Source organism: Lolium rigidum, chromosome 1, assembly GCF_022539505.1.
Source record: "Lolium rigidum isolate FL_2022 chromosome 1, APGP_CSIRO_Lrig_0.1, whole genome shotgun sequence".
Lineage (NCBI taxonomy): Eukaryota > Viridiplantae > Streptophyta > Magnoliopsida > Poales > Poaceae > Lolium > Lolium rigidum.
In genome coordinates, this window is record NC_061508.1 from 26,759,183 (window position 1) to 26,780,450 (window position 21,268).

The 21,268-nt window shown below is 46.3% G+C and overlaps 2 protein-coding genes across 12 annotated transcripts; one reads left to right on the forward strand and one right to left on the reverse strand.

Moving 5' to 3' along the window:
- Nucleotides 1-733: 733 nt before the first annotated feature.
- LOC124685113 (pentatricopeptide repeat-containing protein At5g48730, chloroplastic) lies at nt 734-7,470 on the forward strand. 11 transcript variants are annotated; one of them, XM_047219433.1, is made up of 8 exons: nt 734-1,129; nt 1,207-1,613; nt 2,498-4,015; nt 4,401-4,529; nt 4,642-4,666; nt 7,037-7,122; nt 7,243-7,313; nt 7,398-7,470. In XM_047219433.1, the coding sequence occupies exons 1-3, from the start codon at nt 734-736 to the stop codon at nt 3,189-3,191; spliced, it is 1,497 nt and encodes a 498-aa protein (XP_047075389.1). In that variant the 3' UTR covers nt 3,192-4,015; nt 4,401-4,529; nt 4,642-4,666; nt 7,037-7,122; nt 7,243-7,313; nt 7,398-7,470. The 11 variants fall into 11 exon arrangements, with proteins under 11 accessions (XP_047075389.1, XP_047075380.1, XP_047075382.1 ...); XM_047219424.1 differs by having other exon boundaries at nt 4,642-7,122; XM_047219426.1 differs by having other exon boundaries at nt 4,642-7,122; nt 7,246-7,313.
- On the reverse strand, nt 6,047-12,248 carry LOC124705964 (purple acid phosphatase 2-like). The gene is made up of 8 exons (XM_047237651.1): nt 12,072-12,248; nt 7,802-8,002; nt 7,605-7,716; nt 7,260-7,486; nt 7,028-7,166; nt 6,592-6,812; nt 6,350-6,471; nt 6,047-6,245 (listed from the first exon to the last, which is right to left on the reverse strand). Exons 1-8 carry the CDS (start codon nt 12,246-12,248, stop codon nt 6,047-6,049), a joined length of 1,398 nt encoding a protein of 465 aa, XP_047093607.1.
- Between the last annotated feature and the right edge of the window lie 9,020 nt (nt 12,249-21,268).

Sequence of the window (21,268 nt, forward strand, 5' to 3'; positions counted from 1 at the left end):
ACATGTAGAGAAAGAAAAGCTTGGTGCTGTGTCGAGTGTTCTTGTAAAGGAAGACATGAATTGCTGAAACATGCCGCATTGTAACTTTAACCAGATCAGTTTGGAACTCATACCGTCTTAATGCAAGGGGAACAGAGCATGGCCGAGCTGAGCCAAGTTCAGGTTGCTTGGTTTTCGTGGTCTACTGCTTGCTTCCCTTCTGGTCGAGCTATGTTGCTCCTACACTGCTTTGATGTTTAGCGATTTTACAGGCCAAAGTGCCAACCACAAATTACCCAAAATTTCTGTGATCCGTTTGTTGCACGATGAACATAAAAGAACCATACTAGAAACTGTAACAGTAAAGTACCGGTTCCAACATAAGATTACGAATTTACGATGACCTGTGATTTGAATCATCGAAGTAGCTTGTCTTAAGCGTCACAGCATTGCCTGTATCTTATTAATCCGACCTATGATGTGCAAAAAATTAGCCCAAAGCCCCAAACCTGAACTATTTTTTTTCTCAACCAGACTACAGCAGTCCTCCTATGCGCTGGCTGGAGAGCGTCTGTATTACAGTACAAGAGATCCCAGGCGTTGTTTCTCCATCGGACGGTCCACGGAGCCCCTTCTCTTTCCTGTTGGTTGCTCAGTCAGTCACTCAGTCTCATCCAGTCCTTCGCAAAAAATCTCCATCGCTCCGCACCGCAGCTGCGCGCCAAGCTCGCTTCCAATTCCCCTTCCCACAAAAATGGCCGCCGCGCCGGTGGCCTCCCCCTTCCCCGCGCTCCCCTCGCCCTCCTCCTTCAGCACGTCCACGCGCCGTCGTCCACCAGCCGCCTCGCCGCGCGAGCTGCCGCAGCAGCAGCAGCGCGCGGCGTCCAACGCTGGGGAGAGGAGGCGGCGGCGGGAGGAGGAGGAGCAGGCGGAGGCCGAGGCGCAGGAGTTCGAGAGGCAGCGGAAGGAGGAGGTGAACCGCAAGATCGCCTCCCGGAAGGCGCTCTCCATCATCCTCCGCCGCGAGGCCACCAAGGCCGTCCTCGACAAGCGCGTGCCCGGCAAGGGCACCCGCCGCCTCCTCCCCCGCACCGTCCTCGAGTCCCTCCACGACCGCGTCGCCGCGCTCCGCTGGGAATCCGCCCTCAAGGTACCGCCTCCCCCCTCACCGACGCCTCCATTCCACATTTCACCCTGACCTTAACTACCGCGCCCATCGACGCCCAGGTGTTCGAGCTAATGCGGGACCAGGTGTGGTACAGGCCGTACGTGGGCGTGTACATCAAGCTCATCACCATGCTCGGCAAGTGCAAGCAGCCGGAGAAGGCGCACGAGCTCTTCCAGGCCATGCTCGACGAGGGCTGCGCGCCCAACCTCGAGTCCTACACGGCCCTCGTCTCCGCCTACAGCAGGAGCGGCAGCTTCGACAGGGCTTTCTCCCTGCTTGATCAGATGAAGGCCACCCCTGGCTGCCGGCCCGATGTCCAGACCTACTCCATCCTCATCAAGTCCTGCTTGCACGCCTATGACTTCGACAGGGTCAAGGGTTTGCTGGAGGATATGGCGAATGCGGGCATCCGCCCCAACACCGTGACTTACAATACTCTCATTGATGCTCATGGGAAAGCAGGAAGGTAATCGGCGAGAAGAACATGTGCTTATGATAATCTGAATATTTAAGTTGCCGCTTTCATCATTATAAAGCTGTTAAACATATACTGGAAACTGCTACTGTTTCTCACTTCTCTGTCACGTGTACTAGATCATGCTACGGACTTGCTTCACTTGTTCGAATAGTCCAACTTTTAGGAAAATAAAATCGGATATTGTTTTCATCTGAATATATTTCCAATTTTTCTAAATCTTGTTCTTCCTGGCATGATTTCCATTATAAGTAATGAATAGGGTCTACTTCTCAACCCTGAACTCTGCCAGAACTTCACTTTTCAACCTTACAGTAAAATCATTCGAATTGCAACCTTGAGTTACTTGAGATCTTGTTGCTGGCATGATTTCTGTGATAAGTAATGAATAGGATGTGTGCTTCTCAACCCTGAACTCTTGCATAAATTCACTTCTCTATGGTACTAGATCATGTGATGGATTTGCATCACTTCTTCCAATAATACAACTTTTAGGAAAACAAAATTGGATATTGATCTGAATGCCTTTCCTAGTTCCAAATGTTGTTCTCCCTGACATGGTATCCATGATAAGCAATGAAAAGGGTCTACTTCTCAACCCTGAACTCTGGCAGAAGTTCACCTTTCGAATTACAACCTCGAGTTACTGAACCGCCATTTTACTCTTAGGTGGTTTCAAGAGTAGTTTTAGGTGATGTGGATGTGAAGCACAGAACTATAAGTTCAATAAGATTACCCTCACAAAAAATGCTAAAAAAAGAAACACATCAATGAGTTAAATATGTGGACATGGCTGTCATGTGGTAGACATGTTTTAACTAAAGTGGACTTTTCTGAAGTTATTAAGCTAATGGGCTTTTAATCTAATGTTTAAGGTATGCTGAGATGGAGTCAACTCTTCTCGAGATGTTGTCTGAAAACTGCAAACCTGATGTGTGGACAATGAATTCTACTCTAAGAGCTTTTGGTAGCAGTGGTCAGATTGAGACAATGGAAAGCTGCTACGAGAAGTTCCAGGCTTCTGGTATCTCTCCAAACATAAAGACGTACAACATTTTACTTGATTCTTATGGTAAAGCTAAAATGTATGAGAAGATGGGAGCTGTGATGGAGTACATGCAGAAGTATTACTATTCCTGGACAATAGTCACATACAATGTCGTTATTGATGCATTCGGAAGGGCTGGGGATCTTGAACAGATGGAATATATCTTTAGACTGATGAAATCTGACCGCATAAAGCCTAACTGTGTTACCCTCTGTTCGTTGATTCGAGCTTATGGAAGGGCTGATCAAGTTAAGAAAATAGAGACAGTGTTAAGGATTGTCGAGAATTCAGACACAGCGCTGGATATTGTGTTCTTTAACTGTTTGGTGGATGCATATGGGAGGGTGGGATGCTTGGCAGAGATGTGGGATGTTCTCAATATGATGAAGATAGAACGAATAAAACCAGACAAGGTAACCTGCACTACCATGATTAAATGGTTTCTTGTCAAGGGGATTGATGATCATCGTGTTCAGTACCTACGTGACCTAAAAGATGGGAGATCTACAGATAATAAGTAGGTCTGAACATTGAAACAGCTACTGACCTGATTGATATTGTTCTCTGCATTTTCTCCAAGGAGATGGAACAACCTGTGTCAAATTCTCACTCAGTTTGCACTTCACAGAGATGTATCAATTCTATTTTTCTCTTTGATGCCCTTAAGGAGTAACTTGAATGTTACTGAATCAATCATTTCTTGGAGGCAATTTAGAGTCACAAGTTTTTCTGTAGAAGTTCAGCAACAGAAATGCAGAACTATCTGGTAGCATATTTTGGATAGCAAAGTTTCCTATGATTATGCCATCCCAAGAATTAGTTGATGTTTGCAAAAGGATTCTAAGCTGGTTTTTTGCGAACGAAGGAAAGTTGGACAGCAGAGAGAAATTTGAAGCCCTATATCTGTAGCGGTGCATATTGTGGCTATCATATAGAACTAGGGGTGCGCAGGTGACATTGGTCTGTGTCATTGTGCCATGATGTATTTATAGTACAGCTGAACATGACATCATATGTCATACAGGCTTACGCAAAGATGGACAGAAACATATATATGCTAACAAAATTAAATGTTGTAGTGCTCTACTATAAAAAAATATAGGAAATGATTTGTTGGTATTTTATATGCTCCATCTGGCCCAAATTAATTGACGCAGTTCAGGAGTACACCTCACATTGGGCCGGAGGGAGTAACATTGTTTTTGAGCGGTTTTCCTCACATTGTGCCTGTCATTGTCCTTAAAAAAACTGGCACCTAACAAATGGACCAAGGAATTGTTGTAAAAGATGATACTGTCTTGACCATTATTCAACAAAGGCTTTAAAGTTTCTGGAACAGAATATGGTTCGTGGAGCTACCTTCATTTCTGTTTAATGTTCTGCTCATTCACGGTGTTATTTATTTTATAAAAAATCAAGTAATGCAAAAATGAGTACTAAATGATTAAGGCTTCTATACCAACTCTGAGTTAATTGTAGAGGTTCTTTGCTTTAAAGAATCAACTAATAAAAGAACAAAACCCTTCATGAACTAAAGTATGCTGTGTCTGCTGTCTATTATGTATTCTTGGTACTTTTCTTAATTTGCCAATAGCTCAAGACCCTGCGCTCTGTTTATTTCCTGCAGAATATATTCACATCCAGTCATTATTATGAACTTACTTATGCTTATACCAAATCCACTTGTTCAAAACTTTATCTCGATGTTCAGATCTTGCTGTGCTGTATAGGGACAAAGGGACATTAATTATTCAGTGCTGTTGTGATCTGGGATCTGTGCATGTGAGCCACCACAATGACCCAAGTCACACCTACTCACAGTGAAAAAGCTGATCAGGTTCCCTGTCTCTGCTATAACGGTATGTATAAATTATGATCCAAGCTACTATTATCTGTAGTTCTGTACATTGCCATCAACCCTGAAAAGCTTCTGTTTTTTTCCTAATGCTCTCTGAACTTCGCCATTTTCAGGGGGTTCCCTTGTTCCAAAACCTGGGTGAGTCGTGTCAGTTTTGCACTGAGCTGGCGTAGATCATTTCTGACATATTTTATGCTACTGTCTGCCCCCTAATGCTGTGTGAGTATCAAAATCTCCTAACTCATCAATGTTGTCTGGAGCTTTGGCTTGTTGGTGGCTAAACAGCTTGGGCAACTGCAACCGTGCTGGGCCAAACACAGCTAAGTGCTAGCTAACCTGCGCAGAAACTGATTTGATCATTTATAGCAAACCGTGATGCACTTGGTACAGTGGGGAAATATCTATTGCCACCACTCCGTGCACATACCACATGAACAGTAAAAAAAAGTGATAGCTGTAGAAGATACCATAATGATCTGTTATTTAGGTTAGTTAAGCTACTGACCCGGATCCTGAACAAAAGTAATAAAACAACGCATATCTTATAACTCAAATAGAATGGAGGAGGAGATGACTTTCTTTTTAACTAGGATGTAATTGTTTTCTTTCTTTTGGTACTTTGCTTGGTTAGCTTACAATATTTCCCAGGAAAGCTATGTTATTAATCAGGAAAAATTTATTCCGTTTACCACACATCCAGATAACCACACATTAAACACACACAACACACGTACCAGCTGGTTTCTAAAACCAAAAACTGAGCTAGCAGCTAGCTAGGTTCGAGTTATTAGTGCTAGACTATTCGTCTGGTCCCTCACACCGCGTAGAGGAGTTGGGAATCAAGCTTGTACATGCTCTACCAAGATGCACACACATGTGGTTGTGTGGTAGGCAGGTTACAAATGGAGTACGAAGTTGAGTGTACTTTGTAAATGATTGGTTGGCCCAGTGCTCTGTTATGAATTAATCAACCTAGGAGACTTAGAACCTCGACCGTACCAGTAAAGCAACTGTCTGGCATGGGGTGCCAAAATTAAATCTTGAAGTTGAAGGAGAGAACACCATTTGGAAGCATGGAACCTCCTATTCCTCTCTTTCTGAACTTTACCGGCCAATCTGGTAATTCGGTCCACTGCTGATGTCTCTCTTGTTGCTGTGACTTCACGGAGAAGGTAGATGATGGACCGGCCAGCTGTTGCGTTTTGCATGGAGTTCAAGAGTTATATACATTTTAGTTTTCAACAAAAACTGCCAGCGTAAGAGGTACGTGCATATTATACAGCATGCCGCTACCTGGCGCTTCATGTAAAATTACCATTGCAATACAGATAGATACTGCAGACCTATAACAATCCACATGGTGCGTGTTTTTCTCAATCGACAAAGCACAACCTGCAGCTGAGCGGCCTAAACCGTACTCTGAATACACAGGAGGACGCTGTGTGTTCAGTGTCGGAGGTGACACTTATTGAACGAGGAAGCATACGTGGACGAACACATATTTTTCTTTTCATATCATCACTGGGGATCGTCGAAGGAATCATCCGTGGGCATCCAGTACCTGTTGGTGAACCAACGGGATTCGGCCGCAACGGCGGTGCCGTCCTGGTTGCGGTGCCACGCGTAGTATGCGTGCGTCCGGTTCTTGATGTCCAGGATGGCATGCCCGAAGCTTGCCTCCCTGAACGCCGAGTAGGCTGGCTGCGGTTCCGACATGCTGCAGCATCGCAAAAATATAGACGCAGGCCGATATTGCTGTTAAGATAAGCTTGATCTATGCATATCTGTTGAGTTAGTGGATGCAACTATGGTCCATCTTACTTGGTGGCCAGCCCTCCCTGGTTTCCTCCATCACCGATGGTTATGTAGACGGGTGCAGACTGGTCTCGGACCGGGGTGCACAGGCCATTCATAACGTTGTATGCGATATTTGATATCCTATGCTGCAGCCAGAGAACAAAATTTGTTTCTTCAGGAGCTCAGGATTGAGGTGTTATTCCATAAGCAGAAGAACGAGGCTCAGTTAAACTGATGGCTTGAAGAGGATAAACTAGTCAACTTACTGTCCGTTCATAGGCATGGACATGCCCTGCAAACACAAGATCAACTTTGTACTTCACAAACCATGGCTCGTACAACACCCTCATGCTTTCACCTTCCATATAGTGGTAGTAGTAGCTGTTGTACAATGGAGCGTGCATCAGAACAATCAACCATGGCGTTTCGCTCCTGTTGACCTTGGCGAACTCCGCTCGAAGCCACGTGTACTGAGGAGTATGTTTTCCTGGCAAACAAAACAGACCTGTCTAGTTACCTTCATTATTTCTTAGTACTGGGCTACTGGCCCAAGCAAACAAATTTTTTATGTTGAAACAAAAAAAGCAAACAAATTGAATTGTTCTTTCCCTCAGAAGTGATCTTACGTTAATGGTGAAAATTGTTTTTGCTTATATTTACAGCAGAATGAACAAAACGCAGTGTCAGAACAACATGGCTTACCATATGCAGAGTATGATGCCAGGACAATGATATAAGCAGAAGCTCTTTTGATGGAATACCAGTAAGGTGCTGTGCTACCAGAGGCCTTATAAGGGGTGGGGTACCTCTGGCTGTATGGCTTGAATGGCTTTGTTTCGCCCTGCAAATACGTGCAATGTTCTTTTTACCGGCAATATACATAACTAAATTAACTTTTTATTGTACATTTGAAACAGAAGGGAGTTATCCTTACAAGTTCAGGAGCAAAATCTATGTCATGGTTTCCAGCTGTCCAGATCCAAGGCTGGTATGCAAGATTCCGCTCTACAAATCTTCCCCATGTATCCCACCTTACATTATCATTGTATGGGTAATTATCTGCGTATGTCAGGTCCCCAACAAAAAGCACTGCCTGGGCTTTTGAATTGGACTCGTAATGAGCGAGAGTGACATTTGAGTCGAAACTCTGACCAAGATCACCTGAACACAATAGTACGTTTTCACTAATATTACTCACAGATAACAAGCAGATTTTGTGAATTATTATTCTCATAAAGAACTATATCATATACACACAACCGAGCACATTTGACAATACCTATCAGACCAAATGTATATGGAACATCTGGGCCACTTTTCGGAGGAGTCCTGAACCAAAATTTCCTCATTGTCTCTTTGGTCCCAACAGCATAATAATACTTTGTGTCAAACTGTAACAAATTCATAATTAAGTATTGAACCAAGATTCCAGCCTTTACAAAATATAAATGATAATTTTTTTGATGAGCTGATAACCTTCAACTTCTTTATTGTACAATGATGAATGTATCCTGAGGTATAGTTGTAGAACGTATACTGAGTTAACTTCCCCTTTGCAGAATGGTTGAGGTTATCTTCTGAAGTCCCGTAAAGCACTGTGCTTGATCCAGGCTCTATTGTCGTCACCCATGAGATTATCATGGCTTTGCCATCATGGTCTCCTTGTGTGATATGAACCTATTAGAGCATGACACCAACCAATGTGAAAGGGCACAATAAAACACGGTGGCGACCACAATCATACTCCCTCTGTTCCTTCTTATAAGGTGTATTAGTTTTTTAAGAGTCAAATTACACTACTTGAAAATAATATCAAGCTCTACAATACTAAAATGGTATAATTATATTCGTCGTGAGATATTCCCAGAATAAATTCCCCGCAAGAAAAGATTCACCATGAAATATATTTTTATAATTACTTATTTAGTATTGGAAAGGTTGGTATTTTTTTCTAAAAACTTGGTCAAAGTTAGCGTACTTTGACGTTTAAAAAACTAGTACAGCTTGTAAGAAGGAATGGAGGAGTACTATTTCTTTTACTCTATAAGATTTTTGTAATTATATGGAGTAAGAAATAACACACATCAGTATCCTGAAAAGACATCATCATATCATTAAATTATATAAGTAGCAAGATTAAGTAAGAGCAAAAAAGTTCTTATCATAGAAAAGGCATCACAGTATTTTATCCTATGCAGTAAGAACAAAAAGGTTTTTAAAAGAGCTCCAACGACCAAACTAAGCAATACCAGATATGAGATGGCAGATTAGCCTTTAGAACTGACATAGGCATTACTTCAATTTAAAAACATTGGTTTGTGATGTTAAACTTGTGGGCTCCCATAAAGTAAGTGTGAGAAGTAGCCAGAAGAGCATAACATATAATTGGGAGCCAATGAAAAAAGAGAGAAGATACACAATCTACCATATCCATCCATGTAGTACACGAAGATCAGTCGTGAAATCTTTGGATTGACTGGAACTGTTAAATGTAACAAGAACATAGGCCAATGTCTCCCTTTGCAAGAGCTGTTTGGGCTGAGGTGAAGGAGCACTTTAAGCTGAAGCTTTGCAGGAAGGAGCTTGTCAATATGAAGCAATGGATTTTCGAGTTTCTGAAGCGAGAGAGTGACACAAATGCCACGGTTCTTGCAGTCACTTGCTGGCATGTGTGGGAAGCTCGAAATGATACCAGGAATAATCAGGTACAGCTGCATCCCTTGCGTGTTGCATCCAAGGTTGTGGCCTATGTGGAGATGATTTTAAAATTCATGTTTAAAATCAAAGTTCCTAGCAGAAGCGGGGTGGAGACAGTGGTTCCACGCTGGAATCCTCCACCGGCAGGCTGGATATGTGTCAATGTTGACGCGGCCTTGTTCCCTACTGAACGGCGAATGGGTTGGGGAGCCGTTTTCAGGGATCACTGTGGTGCTTTCATCCTCTCTTGTAGTGAAGGCCTGACTGGCTTCCCGACTCCGGAGATGGCGGAGGCTCTTGCTATTCGGTGCGCGCTGTCAGTCTCCAAGGAGCGTGGTTTTCAGAAGATCATCCTGGTGTCCGATTGTCTATCGCTGATACAGAGGATTTCTTCTACAGCTCGTGATCGCTCTACTCTCGGCATTATCGTTGGTGATATCAAAACTCTGAAAACGGACTTTCAGTCCTGTATCTTCAGATTCTCTAGTAGGATATCGAATGTGGTAGCTCATAAATTGGCTCATTCTGCTGAGCCTTCAGTTTGTAATATTTCTGTCGATGTAATCCCGGAGTTAATTCGGGTTGAACTTTGTAATGATGTTGCTTGATCAATAAAGACCATATTCTCTCAAAAAAACATAGGCCAATGTCTACAGTTTCCACTAAAAGTGACTGCACTTATAGATAGTTTGGACTAACTTTCATGGAGAGAATGACCTAGTCTGAAATATCTCTCTAGTGGGTGATCATGGCCACGATCAGTTGCCACCACACGTCCATCGCGTGGAGTCCGACACTTTCCCTTGTCTACCCTCGCCCGCATGCTCCGCTCTGCCCTCTCCCCTATTCGTTTCTTCTTTCTGTCGTCTTCCTCCAACGCCGAGAGTTCACAAGGGAGGGAGTGCTCTATTGAGCAGGAATTGGGGCTGGCATGGGTGGCCGCGGCGACACTGACTCCCGTGAGGAATGAACTTGGAGGGTGCGCCTAGAGGGATGGTTAAAGACGGTGACGGGCTGGTCGAGGAGTCGATAGACAGGGCGTGGTGCAAGGATCACTGTTAGGCCCCACTGTTAGGCTGCGTGGCAGTCAAAAACGGTCAACGGAGGCCATCGATGAAGGGTTGCAAAATTTTGGGTTTTTTTGTAAGTTATCGTGGGGCCCACTGTCAGTTTCTTCTCCCTCCAGACTCCTATCCACGGGAGCTAGGCACCGTCGGCGATGCTGGCAAGTCCGCACAGATAGGAGTCCGGGCAGGGCCATCACCGGCGAACCTGGCAAGGGGGCGGGCGCGGCCGGGCTCCAGCGGGGTGGCCGCGACCGGCTGCGGCGAGCTCCGGCTTGGGCAGGGGCGGGCGCGTCGCGGCGAGCTCCGGCTCCGGCAAGGGGCGGGCGCGGCGTTGTGGGCGGCGGCGTGGAGGCGATAGGGCGTCAGGGGAGGCCGGGGATCTGCAGCACGAGCGCCGCCGTCGTCCGCCGAGCTACGAGCGTCGTCGTCGTCCGCCGAGCTCCAACCCGTCCCAGCTCGGCTATGCATGCGCCCTTGACCTGCCTAGTCGTGACCTTCATCCCGGCCCCAAGTGGCCTCTCTCTTCTCCTCTGTTGGTCGAGAACGCGAACGGCATTCGGAGCGCGCCGCCGTCGGCATCATGCTCCTTCCCGTATCTGTAGACCACGCGGAGACCAGCTACTATGTCATTTTACTCCTCCACGACACAAAGGTCGTTCCTGCTGAAGGAATCGGCACGGGATACTGTCTGCCGCCGTCGTCGTGTTCGTCTTCCTCCGCTCCGGTAGGTCGCAATTGCGTCGCCGTCCTCACCATTCTCCATCGTGAACAGTTCGCGCGGGCGCCAGGCCATCTCCAGGTCGGGCCGAAGCCGTCGGGGCCGGTTCCAGTGATGCCTACGGCCAGCCGACGGCGGAGATGCGCGCAGACCATGCGGCGCAAGACCTCGCCGCGACGACGGCAGCTTGGCGGTAAGGGCGCAGGCAGGCCCGTCCTCCTCTCCGGCAGCCGCAGGCGGGCTCGGGGGCATGGGTGCGAGCTCCGCCAGGCGGCACGGGCGAGGTCCCGCCAGGGCGCGACGGCTAGGGCTGGCAAGGGCCCGCGCGGGTGAGCGCCAGCCATGGCAGGGTGAGCACGGGCGAGCGCTGGCGGGGCGGGCGCGGGGCCAGCGCGGGAGAACGCCAGCCATGGCGGGACGGGCGAGGTCCGGCCGAGCTTCGACCAGAGCGGCGCGGGGCGATGTTCGGGCAGGGCGTGGTCCGTTCGAGCGCCGGCTAGAGCAGAGCGGGGCGAGGTTTGGCCAGGGGCTGGCGAGATGAGCTCCATCGCCGACCAGGACGGCGCGGCCGAGCACCAGCCAGAGCGGTGCGGGCTGGCCTCTAACCGACGCGCACATAGCATCGGGCCTCCAGGCAAATTGGTCAACGCACGATGAGGATGTGGTGGAAAATAATAAGGAAAAGAAAAAGGAAAGAAAATTTACAAATAAGTCCAGAACTATAACCAATATATGGTGCTTCTCCCTTCAGCGTTAATCAGTTGCCACGTCAGCCTGACAGTGGGACCCACATGTCAGTTTGGCGATTAAACCAGCATCAGAGTGGAATCAGTGCTATCTGTTACGTGTTACCTGTAGAATGGTGGTTTTTTGAAAAAAATCGTAAAGTGGTGGTTTTTTGAAACTACTGCCTGAAATGTGGTGGTTTTTTGTAATTTTCTCGAATTTACCGGTGTCATTTCGAATTTCTAAGAGTATTGCTTCATTTACGAAGAGAAATAGTAAAATTCCATTAGTGCTACGGAGTATTTGACACCATTCATTACATATGCTAGCTCTGCCCTGACCGCCAATTAGACTCCTCCAACCCAATCATCCAAGACTTGTCGAGTGCATGTAAGTAAGTAGTTCCAAAACTGAACTTGTTCGAGTGACACTGTGGCACAGGTACTCAGGCAAACATAGAGGCGACTTTTCTCAAAGAGAAAAAACTGTTCATCGGAGTGACGGAAACATGCTAAATCACCGGCAGCCCTGGGTTTACCTGCTGCGGCGTATTGCAGCCGGCCGGAGCGCGGAAGACGTCAGCGTCGAGCGGCATGTCCATGGCCTGTTCGAGCTGCCGCCGATACTCGCTGGTCTGGCCGGCATGGCATGTGGTGGTAAGCAGAAGGACCGCGCAGGCAACCGCCGCCCCGCTGACCCAATTCACCACCTCCATTCCCGCCGGACCTCTTTCTCGGTGTGTTGGCTTCTTGCCTTCTTATCGCGGCTTTTTTGAGGTTGTACTCGGTCGAAGGACATGAATGGCACCACTTGTCGGATGTCGTGATATATAAACTGGTCGATGAAATGGGATATGTTCATCCGAGGTACAACAATAAATCGAAGATGGCGACGGCAAGGATTGATTGGTTCGTGGTTTAAACTTTGAACTCGCACACAGAGGCAGGAGGAGAGCAAGAACTCCATTTTCTATCAGTTTTGGAGGCAAAGACCTTCGAATTGATTTGTTAGTACTTTCTTCTTCTTTCTTTAACTAGCAAGAGAGGCGTTCCACCGATTTCATGAGAACAACGAGAAGTTCCACATTCATAACAAAAGAAAATAGAAAGAGTCACGGGTAATTGCATTGTCTCTTCCTTCACACGGGAAGCCACATGAAGCACATCAAAGCTCTCGTCTTGACAAATAGGACGATTTCCAACCATGTCTCGTAGAACATATACGGGATGGAGGAAGAGTCTTGCACTCTTACATTATACTAGATCGGAGACAGTGATGTTGCTTTGTCAAACAAATTAGTATTAGCAATTTGGTGTTCCCGAGCTTCACCTGCTACGGTGCTACCTCAGAAGTTGTAGCAGTATGTTCAGCACCTTGTCGGTTAACATATTAGTATGTACTACTTGATCTCATTTAGGCTCCTGACCTCCTGTGAAATTCAAATGACCCTAACATATTAATCATTCAAAGATTGTTACATGGTTTCTCAAAAGCACAAATAAGCGTACACTATTACGTAGACATTATTTAGTGCATAGCTATATCCAAATATAAGACATCCTTTTATGGACGGAGAGAATACACGAAATACATGTTTTCTAGTAACACGAAGGCCCCCACAGGTCGCTAAAGTGTAGCTAATTAATTATACTTGAGATGCCACAAATTGGCTAGAAATGCTCTTATCGTAGTCACTAGAGGGTTTTCTATATGTGGTGGAACATAGATTCAAATAGAAGGTACTGATTGTCGTCCATGGGAATTCATATATCATGATCTCATGGATGTCAAGTTGCAGAGCCTCCAAATCTTGTCAACGAGCTCAGTTTTGTTGTGGTTTCTTCACAACAATAGCCATGGGGTGGCTTACGGAGCATGGAGCTACACGACGCGGATATTCCATGACGAGATTGGCACATGATGTACCCAGGTTTGCCCCCTCGAGCTGGAGGTAAAAACGTACTTCCTGCTTGTCTATACAAGATTGCTTGTAAGCTAGGATTTGCGAAAAAATGCGCCCTCTAGACGATCCTTCCGTACATGGATGACTTAGGGTTACAAATCTATCCTGGGTCTGTTCGTGATCGAGTCCTAGCAAGAGTTGGCTATTCTTCTTTCGTTGCACATCAAGTCTCCTTAGCCGATTTGGATACAAACTCCCGTTGGACCTGACTTTAGACGTCGGCCTTGTCTTCCTTGTGTAAGCTCATCATAGGGGTCGTTGTAAGTGGGCCATATGCATCCCTAGATCTATGGGCCATCTCCCCCTTACGGACATACCCGGTTGGGTATTCCCTCACCACGCTCCCTTATGGTGAGTCACATAAATCTCTACTGCTCTAGTGCAACTGGAAAAGCAAGATGTTAGTATTTTGCGCCACATTAAATATGTGATTAATAAATGAAGAAAATATTCATACATATTAAATGGCAAACACAACATATATTTTCTTATATTCTTATTTACTTCTAGCGTACTACAAAATTCACTTCACATATAAAACATATAGGGCTGCGAAAAAAATAAGGGTTGCAGAATAACTATCCTTCACCCTAGTGGTGTGAGTAGTAGGTGGCTTGCGAAGTAATCACCGATCTAACAAGCTCCAGGCGTCCGGCCATGGTGATGAACTTGCCTCCCCAAGACGGAAGCTTTCCAGAGCATTTGTCTTCAAGATGTTGAAAGTCAACCCTCTTGAGTTGCCAAACCGAGATCGGGAGATCAAGGTACTTGAAGTGGAAGGAGGTTTTAGTAGCCGGGATGCCCTCAAGAATATCCTCAAGATTGATCCTATTGCACCGGATAGGGACGACAGAGCTCTTTTGGAAGTTAGTGCAAAGACCGGTGACCTCCCCAAAGCTCTCAAGAATTTTAGCCAAGTTGATTATGTCCTCACGGAAGGGAGCAACAAAGACCGCCGCGTCATCCGCATAAAGGGAGGTACGCATAATACTTCCACGCCCACGAAGCTTGTGAAGGAGACCATGGCGGGTAGCACCTTCAAGGATCTTGGTCAAAGGGTCGATCGCGAGCACAAAAAGAAGCGGAGAGAGTGGGTCTCCTTGTCTAAGCTCATGCCCATGCACAATGGGATTTCCGGCGATGCCATTTAGGAGATGCATACATGAGGGTTAGGTGTTTGGCAGAGATGTGGGATGGTCTCAATATGATGAAGTTAGAACGAATAAGATAAGACAAGGTAACATGCACTACCATGGTTAAATGGTTTCTCATCAAAGGTATTGATGATCATTGTGTTCAGTACCTACGTGACCTAAAAATATGGTCGATAATAAGTAGGTCTGAACATTTAAAAAGTTACTGAGCTGATTGATTATGTTCTCTGCATTTTTCTCCAAGGAGATGGAACAACATGCGCCGAAACCTCACCTAATGTGCATTTGGTAGAGATGCGTCAATCATATTCTTCTCTTTCATGCTTTTAAGTAGTAATATGAATGTTACTGAATCAAACATTTATTGGAGGCAATTTAGAGCTGAAGCACAAGTTTTGTTTTAGAAGTTCAACACCAAAGTATAGAACTATCTGGTAGCTTTTTTCTGATAGAAAAGTTGCCTTTGGTTATGACATCCCAGGAAGGAGTTGATGTTGGCAAAAGAATCTGAACTAGTTTTCACGAATAAAGGGAAGTGGACAGCAGAGCTTAAATGTTGTAGTGTTCTAGTTCCTCTGTTCCCTTAGCTTGCCAAAACGTCTTATATTAGTGGATGGAGGAAGTACTTTTAAAAATATAGAAAATTGAACTAGGAGATTGTTTGGTATCATCTTGCCAAACACTGTTTGAGCGGATTTGCCTAACATTGTTGCTATCATTCTATCTTGAGCATTGTTCAATAATGGCTTATCGAATTTTCTGGAGCTGAATATTGTTCGTGTGAACTATCTTTTTCCCCCCTTTTACTGTCTTTTTTTACCATCTATCAGGGTATTCATCTTATAAAAAACAAGTAACACATAAACGACTAAAGCTTGTAGAAAAATTCTGAGTTAAGTGTAGCCTGCAGAGGTTCTCTGCTTCGAAGATTCAACTTAACAAAAAGTAGAAAACCCTTCACGAGTTCAGGTTTGCTGTTTGTACTGTCTAGTGTCTACTCCTGTTACTTTCATACTTTGCCAATAGCTGAATAACCACCTGTCCAATAGTTTCTGAATCCGAATATGGTCCGTGCCTCGTGGAATTACCTTTATTTCCTGCCGAATATTTTGACATCCAGTAATGGGCTAATGGCTATTATTAAACCAAATGATTTTGTCCAAAATTATTTTATCTCGATATCGGAATCTTGTTGTGCTGTATAACGATATTAATTATTCAGTGTTGTTCTGATCTGGGATCTGTGCATGTGAGCCACCACAATTACCCAAATCAAAGCTGTCTCTTCTACCAGGGTATGTACTGTATTACGTTTGTAGTACAAACTATTGTACGATGTCATGAATCCTGATGAGTTCTGCTTTTCGTTTTTCTTTCATGATGATATGTGAACTTAGGCTTTTCGTTTACTTGGTATCATCTTAAGCTTTTGCATTTTGTCTACTACCTTTGTCAAAAAAAAACTGAAGGGTTTTCTGGGTATTTTGCCTTGTTCCAAGACCTGGGTGAGTCTTGTTAGTTTGGCATTGAGCTGGAGTAGATTACTTTCGACGACATTTGTGGCTGCTGCTGCCTAGCCCCTACTGCCGTATGAGTACCAAAATTTTCCAACCTACAAAACGGAATCAGTGCTACTACTATATTTATATACCATACAGTTGTGCCGACGTCGGTGGCTAAGCAGCTTGTGCAACTGCAGCCGTGCCGGGCCAAACACAGCTAAGTGCTAGCTAATTAACCTGCGCAGAGGCTGATCTGATCGTTTATAGTTGGTCGTGTGGCACTTGGTACAGTGGGGAAATATCTAATGCCGCCACTCCGTGCACACACCACATGAACAGTAGAGAATGCACGAAATCGATGTAGAAGATACCGTTATGATCTGCTTTGAGGTTAAATAAACTACTGACTCGGACCCTGAACAGAAGTAACAATAGAATAGTTCAGATGTAAGATTAGTGCAACACAGAGGAGGAGAAAGCGGCTTCTTTTTTTCACTACGATGTGGCTTTTCTTTGCTGTTCTTCTTTCCATGGTTAGATTGGATTAGAATATTTCCAGGAAAAGTGTAGTGAAAGTTGTCAAAATAGTGATTCTGAATTGGATCAGAACATCGTTAGTACGATTGCAAGCCGTAGGATCTTAACTTTTAGAATCGTAAAATCTTAGACTCTACTTACTCCAGAATCGTAAAATCGTTCACTTAATTTGGGTGGCAAAATCGTTGGATCCATAGTAGAATCACGATTTTGACAACTATAAGCGTTACAAAGCAATATTTGTTCCGCTGGCCACACACGAGAACGTATCCTATGAAACGACACAACTCATGCACCTGCTGCACCGGTGTATTTTCGGCTTTTGGATGTAAAACGAACGGACATGGTCCAGGCAGAAGGTGGGCTGCTGGCACAATTGCAGAGAAGGCCCTGTAATGTCTTTGAATCAAGCAAATTTTCCTCTGCATATCCGGTCAACTCTCCACAACTCAGATCGTATCTCTCTCCGTTCTATTCTACTTCGTAGCATATTCTGTACCTCTGTAGCACACGCGAGCTCGGGAATACAAGTTTCTCTCTCCATCTTATTGTTCTCTCTACAAATTATTCCTCGATTGGGGATTTCTCCTGGCAAGTTGTGGTCTGAAAGAAACTTGGAATGGTACTGGGATTGAGATCTCAGATTTTCACTAGAGCTGCAAGGTTGTGAGATAAGGAGACTGCTTGAACTACACCTGGCTATGTTTGATTGAAATCTGCGGTCGTTTTCGCTGGAACCGAACGATGGAAGATATGAGAAACACAGATACTTCAGCAATGGATCCTGATCTGCATCGGTACATGAGAGGGCAAGGCGAAGACGATGGTCAATGGGACAGGGAGGTATTATCGTGTAATTTTTTTTTTGACAATAAAACACCTTCTCATTAATAATAGCCAGCAAGCCGCCTCATTAAAAACCTTCCAGCCCCCTTAGGTACCCTGGTAAGGAAAAGAGTGCGAAAGAAACTTGCTGGCATCAAAGATTACATAATAGAAGCATCCTGTGCTAACACACTAAGAATGAAATCAGGGGGGTCATCGAGCCATACAATCAACTCAGTACCCCCTGAATGTCTAGCTAGTTCGTGTGCAGCCATATTATCGTGTAATTTAACAAGACTAAAAGGTTAGCTTTGTAAACTTTACCGGGCAGACTGCAGTCCACCTACTTGTTTGATCTGGTACCCCCAATTTTCATCCAAAGGCTCGTACACCTGGTGCAGCTGGTGCATAGATTGGCTTGTTTCACCGGATACGTTCTCGGCCACACACACCCAGCTCACACCACAACACATAACATATACCAGGTTCCTGAAGACCATCCAGCTGGGTTCAGAGTTATTAGTGCCATACGATTCGTCCGGCCCCTCGAACCGAACGAACACCGCGTAGAGGAGCTGGGCATCAAGCTCGTCATTGCTCCACCGAGACGCACACTCATGTGGGTGTGTGGTAGGCTGCTGGCCGGCTACAAACGTACAAAGTTCAGTGTACTTTTGAATGATTGGATTGGCCCAATGTTCTGTTAGGAATTAATCCATGCTAGCTTCCATAGTTCCATAGTATAGTTAGGACTCAGTGTTGAAACTTGAATCTCTGTACCGTTGTAACCACCGTAGTCCTAGTCTTCAGTAGTCCCTATTCATGCGCCTGCACGCGTCTGCGCACGCCTCTGCTTGCCCACGATCTCATGATCGCCATGTACTAAACCTGGCTCCCCTGAGCTCATTAGCAATCAACCAGACAATTCTACAATCCTTCTTGGTATCAGAGCTTAGGCTCAAAAACATGGCCGGAACCTCCTCGGCCACAAACTCCTCCTTCTCTCCCGTACCTCCGATCAACCCCATTGACGAAACCCTCTTCACCCCAATCCAACAACGCCCTCCAATGCCCCGTGCGCCGCCCACCCCTTCCCCAGATGCGTTCAATCTCGCCGGCGCCTCCGATCCAATCTCCGTTGCAACCGGCGCCGCCGCTGCCGGTCCCATGGCCGGATACACCACCATGTACCAGAACGCGCCAAGCTACGGATCTGCCTTCCACGCCTCCGGTGGAGATTGGGTCATGGACTCCGGCGCCTCATCACATGTCACCGGTAACCCAGGTACATTGACCACTTCTCATTCCTCATTCAAGCCAAATTCACAACATATCGTCGTAGGCAATGGCTCTCGTCTACCCATAGTCGCCACCGGTATCTGTTGAACTCACATCTCGCCCATTTTATCTCAACAATGTGCTCGTCTCACCACACATAGTCAAAAACCTCATCGGCACTCGTAAATTCTCGCGCGATAATTTTGTTTCGTGGAGTTTGATCCGTTTGGCTTTTCTCGTGAAGGATTTGGCTACCCGGCGTCTCCTTATGCGCTCCAATAGCTCGGGCGATCCGTATCCCTTCCACGGCACCAACGGCGACCAGCACACCTCTGCACTTACCATCTCTGGCGATTTATGGCACCGGCGGCTCGGTCACCCTAGCAATGCAGCTCTGGCTCATCTACCCCTAGATTTTCTTTCCTCATGTAATAAAGACACTCCTCGATTTAGTTTTGTGATTCCTGTCAATTAGGCAAAAATTCTCGCTTACCTTTCACTTTATCTCATTCCCGAGCCGTATCACCATTTGATTTAATTCACCGTGATTTGTGGACCTCTCCCATAGTTAGCTTTTCGGGCTACAAATACTACCTTATTATCCTTGATGACTACTCGCATTACTCCTGGGTCTTTCCTCTCACTAACAAATCAGATACTTTTCAAATACTCAAGAATTTCTTCCTCTACATTCACACACAATTTCACAAAACAATCCGCTGCATGCAATGTGACAATGGTGGTGAATTTCTCACCACCAACTTGCGCGCTTTCTTCTCCTCCCACGGCGTCGCCCTTCGTCTGTCCTGCCCCTACACTTCGCCCCAGAACGGCCGCGCCGAACGACTCATTAGGACCACAAACGACATTGTGCGCACACTCCTCTTTCAAGCCACTCTACCTCCCACATTTTGGGTGGAAGCCCTCTACACTGCCAATCATGTGCTCAATCTGCGTCCCTCACGAGCCATTCAGCACAACACCCCTCACTTCCTCCTCTTTGGCACTCCACCCTCGTATGACCACCTGCGCACCTTCGGTTGCCTATGCTTCCCCAACGTTACCTCCACCGCCGCCCATAAACTCATGCCACGCTCCGCACGCTGCATCTTCCTCGGCTACCCTAGGGAACAAAAGGGCTATCGCTACCTTGATCTCACGACGCGCAAAATTCACATCTCGCGGCACGTCGTCTTCAACGAGGCCATTTTTCCATACTCCGCCCCACCAGACGCCACAGACCCACCCGCCACACCGGATCCCATCGCCTCTGAGCGGATCTCCCCCGGGATCGGCGCCCCATCATTTCCAACGGTTGGCGCACGCCCGGCTCTGCCGCTGCGTGCACCCGCCAACCACAAACCGCCACCTCACCTGCCTGGCTCACCACCACTCACGCCTGCTCCCTCCGATCCAAACACTGTCACCACACCTGACCCACCCAGTCCGGACCACCCTTCCCCTGTCGCTGATCCCACCACGCCTGCACGCGTCTCCACATCATCTGCCTCGCCCACTACGCCCAATCCCGCGTCTCCAGATTCCGCTGGTCCCACCACGACCTCACCTACCAACCAGACAACGCCACCTCCACCACCTATCCCACCTCGCGCCATCGCAGTACGCCCACCCGACAACGCACACAAAATGGCGACCCGCGGCAAAACCGGTTACCCAAACAGCACTTCAACCTCACAGCCTCCACAACACACATCTCTCCCCTTCCAGCTTCCTACCATGTGGCACTACAAGACCCCCATTGGCATGACGCAATGTTAGATGAGTTTAATGCTTTGATGAGAAATGATACTTGGTCTCTTGTGCCTCGGCCTGCAGGTGTTAATTTGGTGACAGGTGATACGTCTCCGACGTATCGATAATTTCTTGTGTTCCATGCCACATTATTGATGATATCTACATGTTTTATGCACACTTTATGTCATATTCGTGCATTTTCTGGAACTAACCTATTAACAAGATGCCGAAGTGCCGCTTGTCTGTTTTCCGCTGTTTTTGGTTTCGTAAATCCTAGTAACGAAATATTCTCGGAATTGGACGAAATCAACGCCCGTGGTCCTATTTTGCCACGAAGCTTCCAGAAGACCGAAGAGGAGACGAAGTGGGGCCACGAGGTGGCCAGACTATAGGGCGGCGCGGCCCAAGCCCTGGCCGCGCCGACCTATAGTGTGGGCCCCTCGTGTCGCCTCTTTACCTGCCCTTCCGCCTACAAATAGCCTCCGTCGCGAAACCCCCAGTACCGAGAGCCACGATACGGAAAACCTTACTGAGACGCTGATACGTCCAATTTGCATCACTATTTTGTATCATAATTTGCTATTATTCATTGATATATTTCATATTGGGACACAATACTTATGTTATTTCATCTATTTTGCATGTTTCATCATTATTGGAGGATCAAGCACCGGAGCCGAGATTCGTTGGAAAAAGCACCGTCGAACGCAATATTTCGAAG

Excerpts from the sequence above, each read along its gene's own strand:
- LOC124685113 (XM_047219423.1), top strand. The coding sequence starts at position 734 with ATGGCCGCCGCGCCGGTGGCCTCCCCCTTCCCCGCGCTCCCCTCGCCC. Across the intron at positions 1,130-1,206 it reads GCTGGGAATCCGCCCTCAAG|GTGTTCGAGCTAATGCGGGA; the intron begins GTACCGCCTCCC and ends ATCGACGCCCAG. Across the intron at positions 1,614-2,497 it reads GCTCATGGGAAAGCAGGAAG|GTATGCTGAGATGGAGTCAA; the intron begins GTAATCGGCGAG and ends CTAATGTTTAAG.
- LOC124705964 (XM_047237651.1), bottom strand. The coding sequence starts at position 12,248 with ATGGAGGTGGTGAATTGGGTCAGCGGGGCGGCGGTTGCCTGCGCGGTC. Across the intron at positions 7,487-7,604 it reads ATATACATTTGGTCTGATAG|GTGATCTTGGTCAGAGTTTC; the intron begins GTATTGTCAAAT and ends TATTGTGTTCAG. Across the intron at positions 6,246-6,349 it reads CAGGGAGGGCTGGCCACCAA|CATGTCGGAACCGCAGCCAG; the intron begins GTAAGATGGACC and ends GCGATGCTGCAG.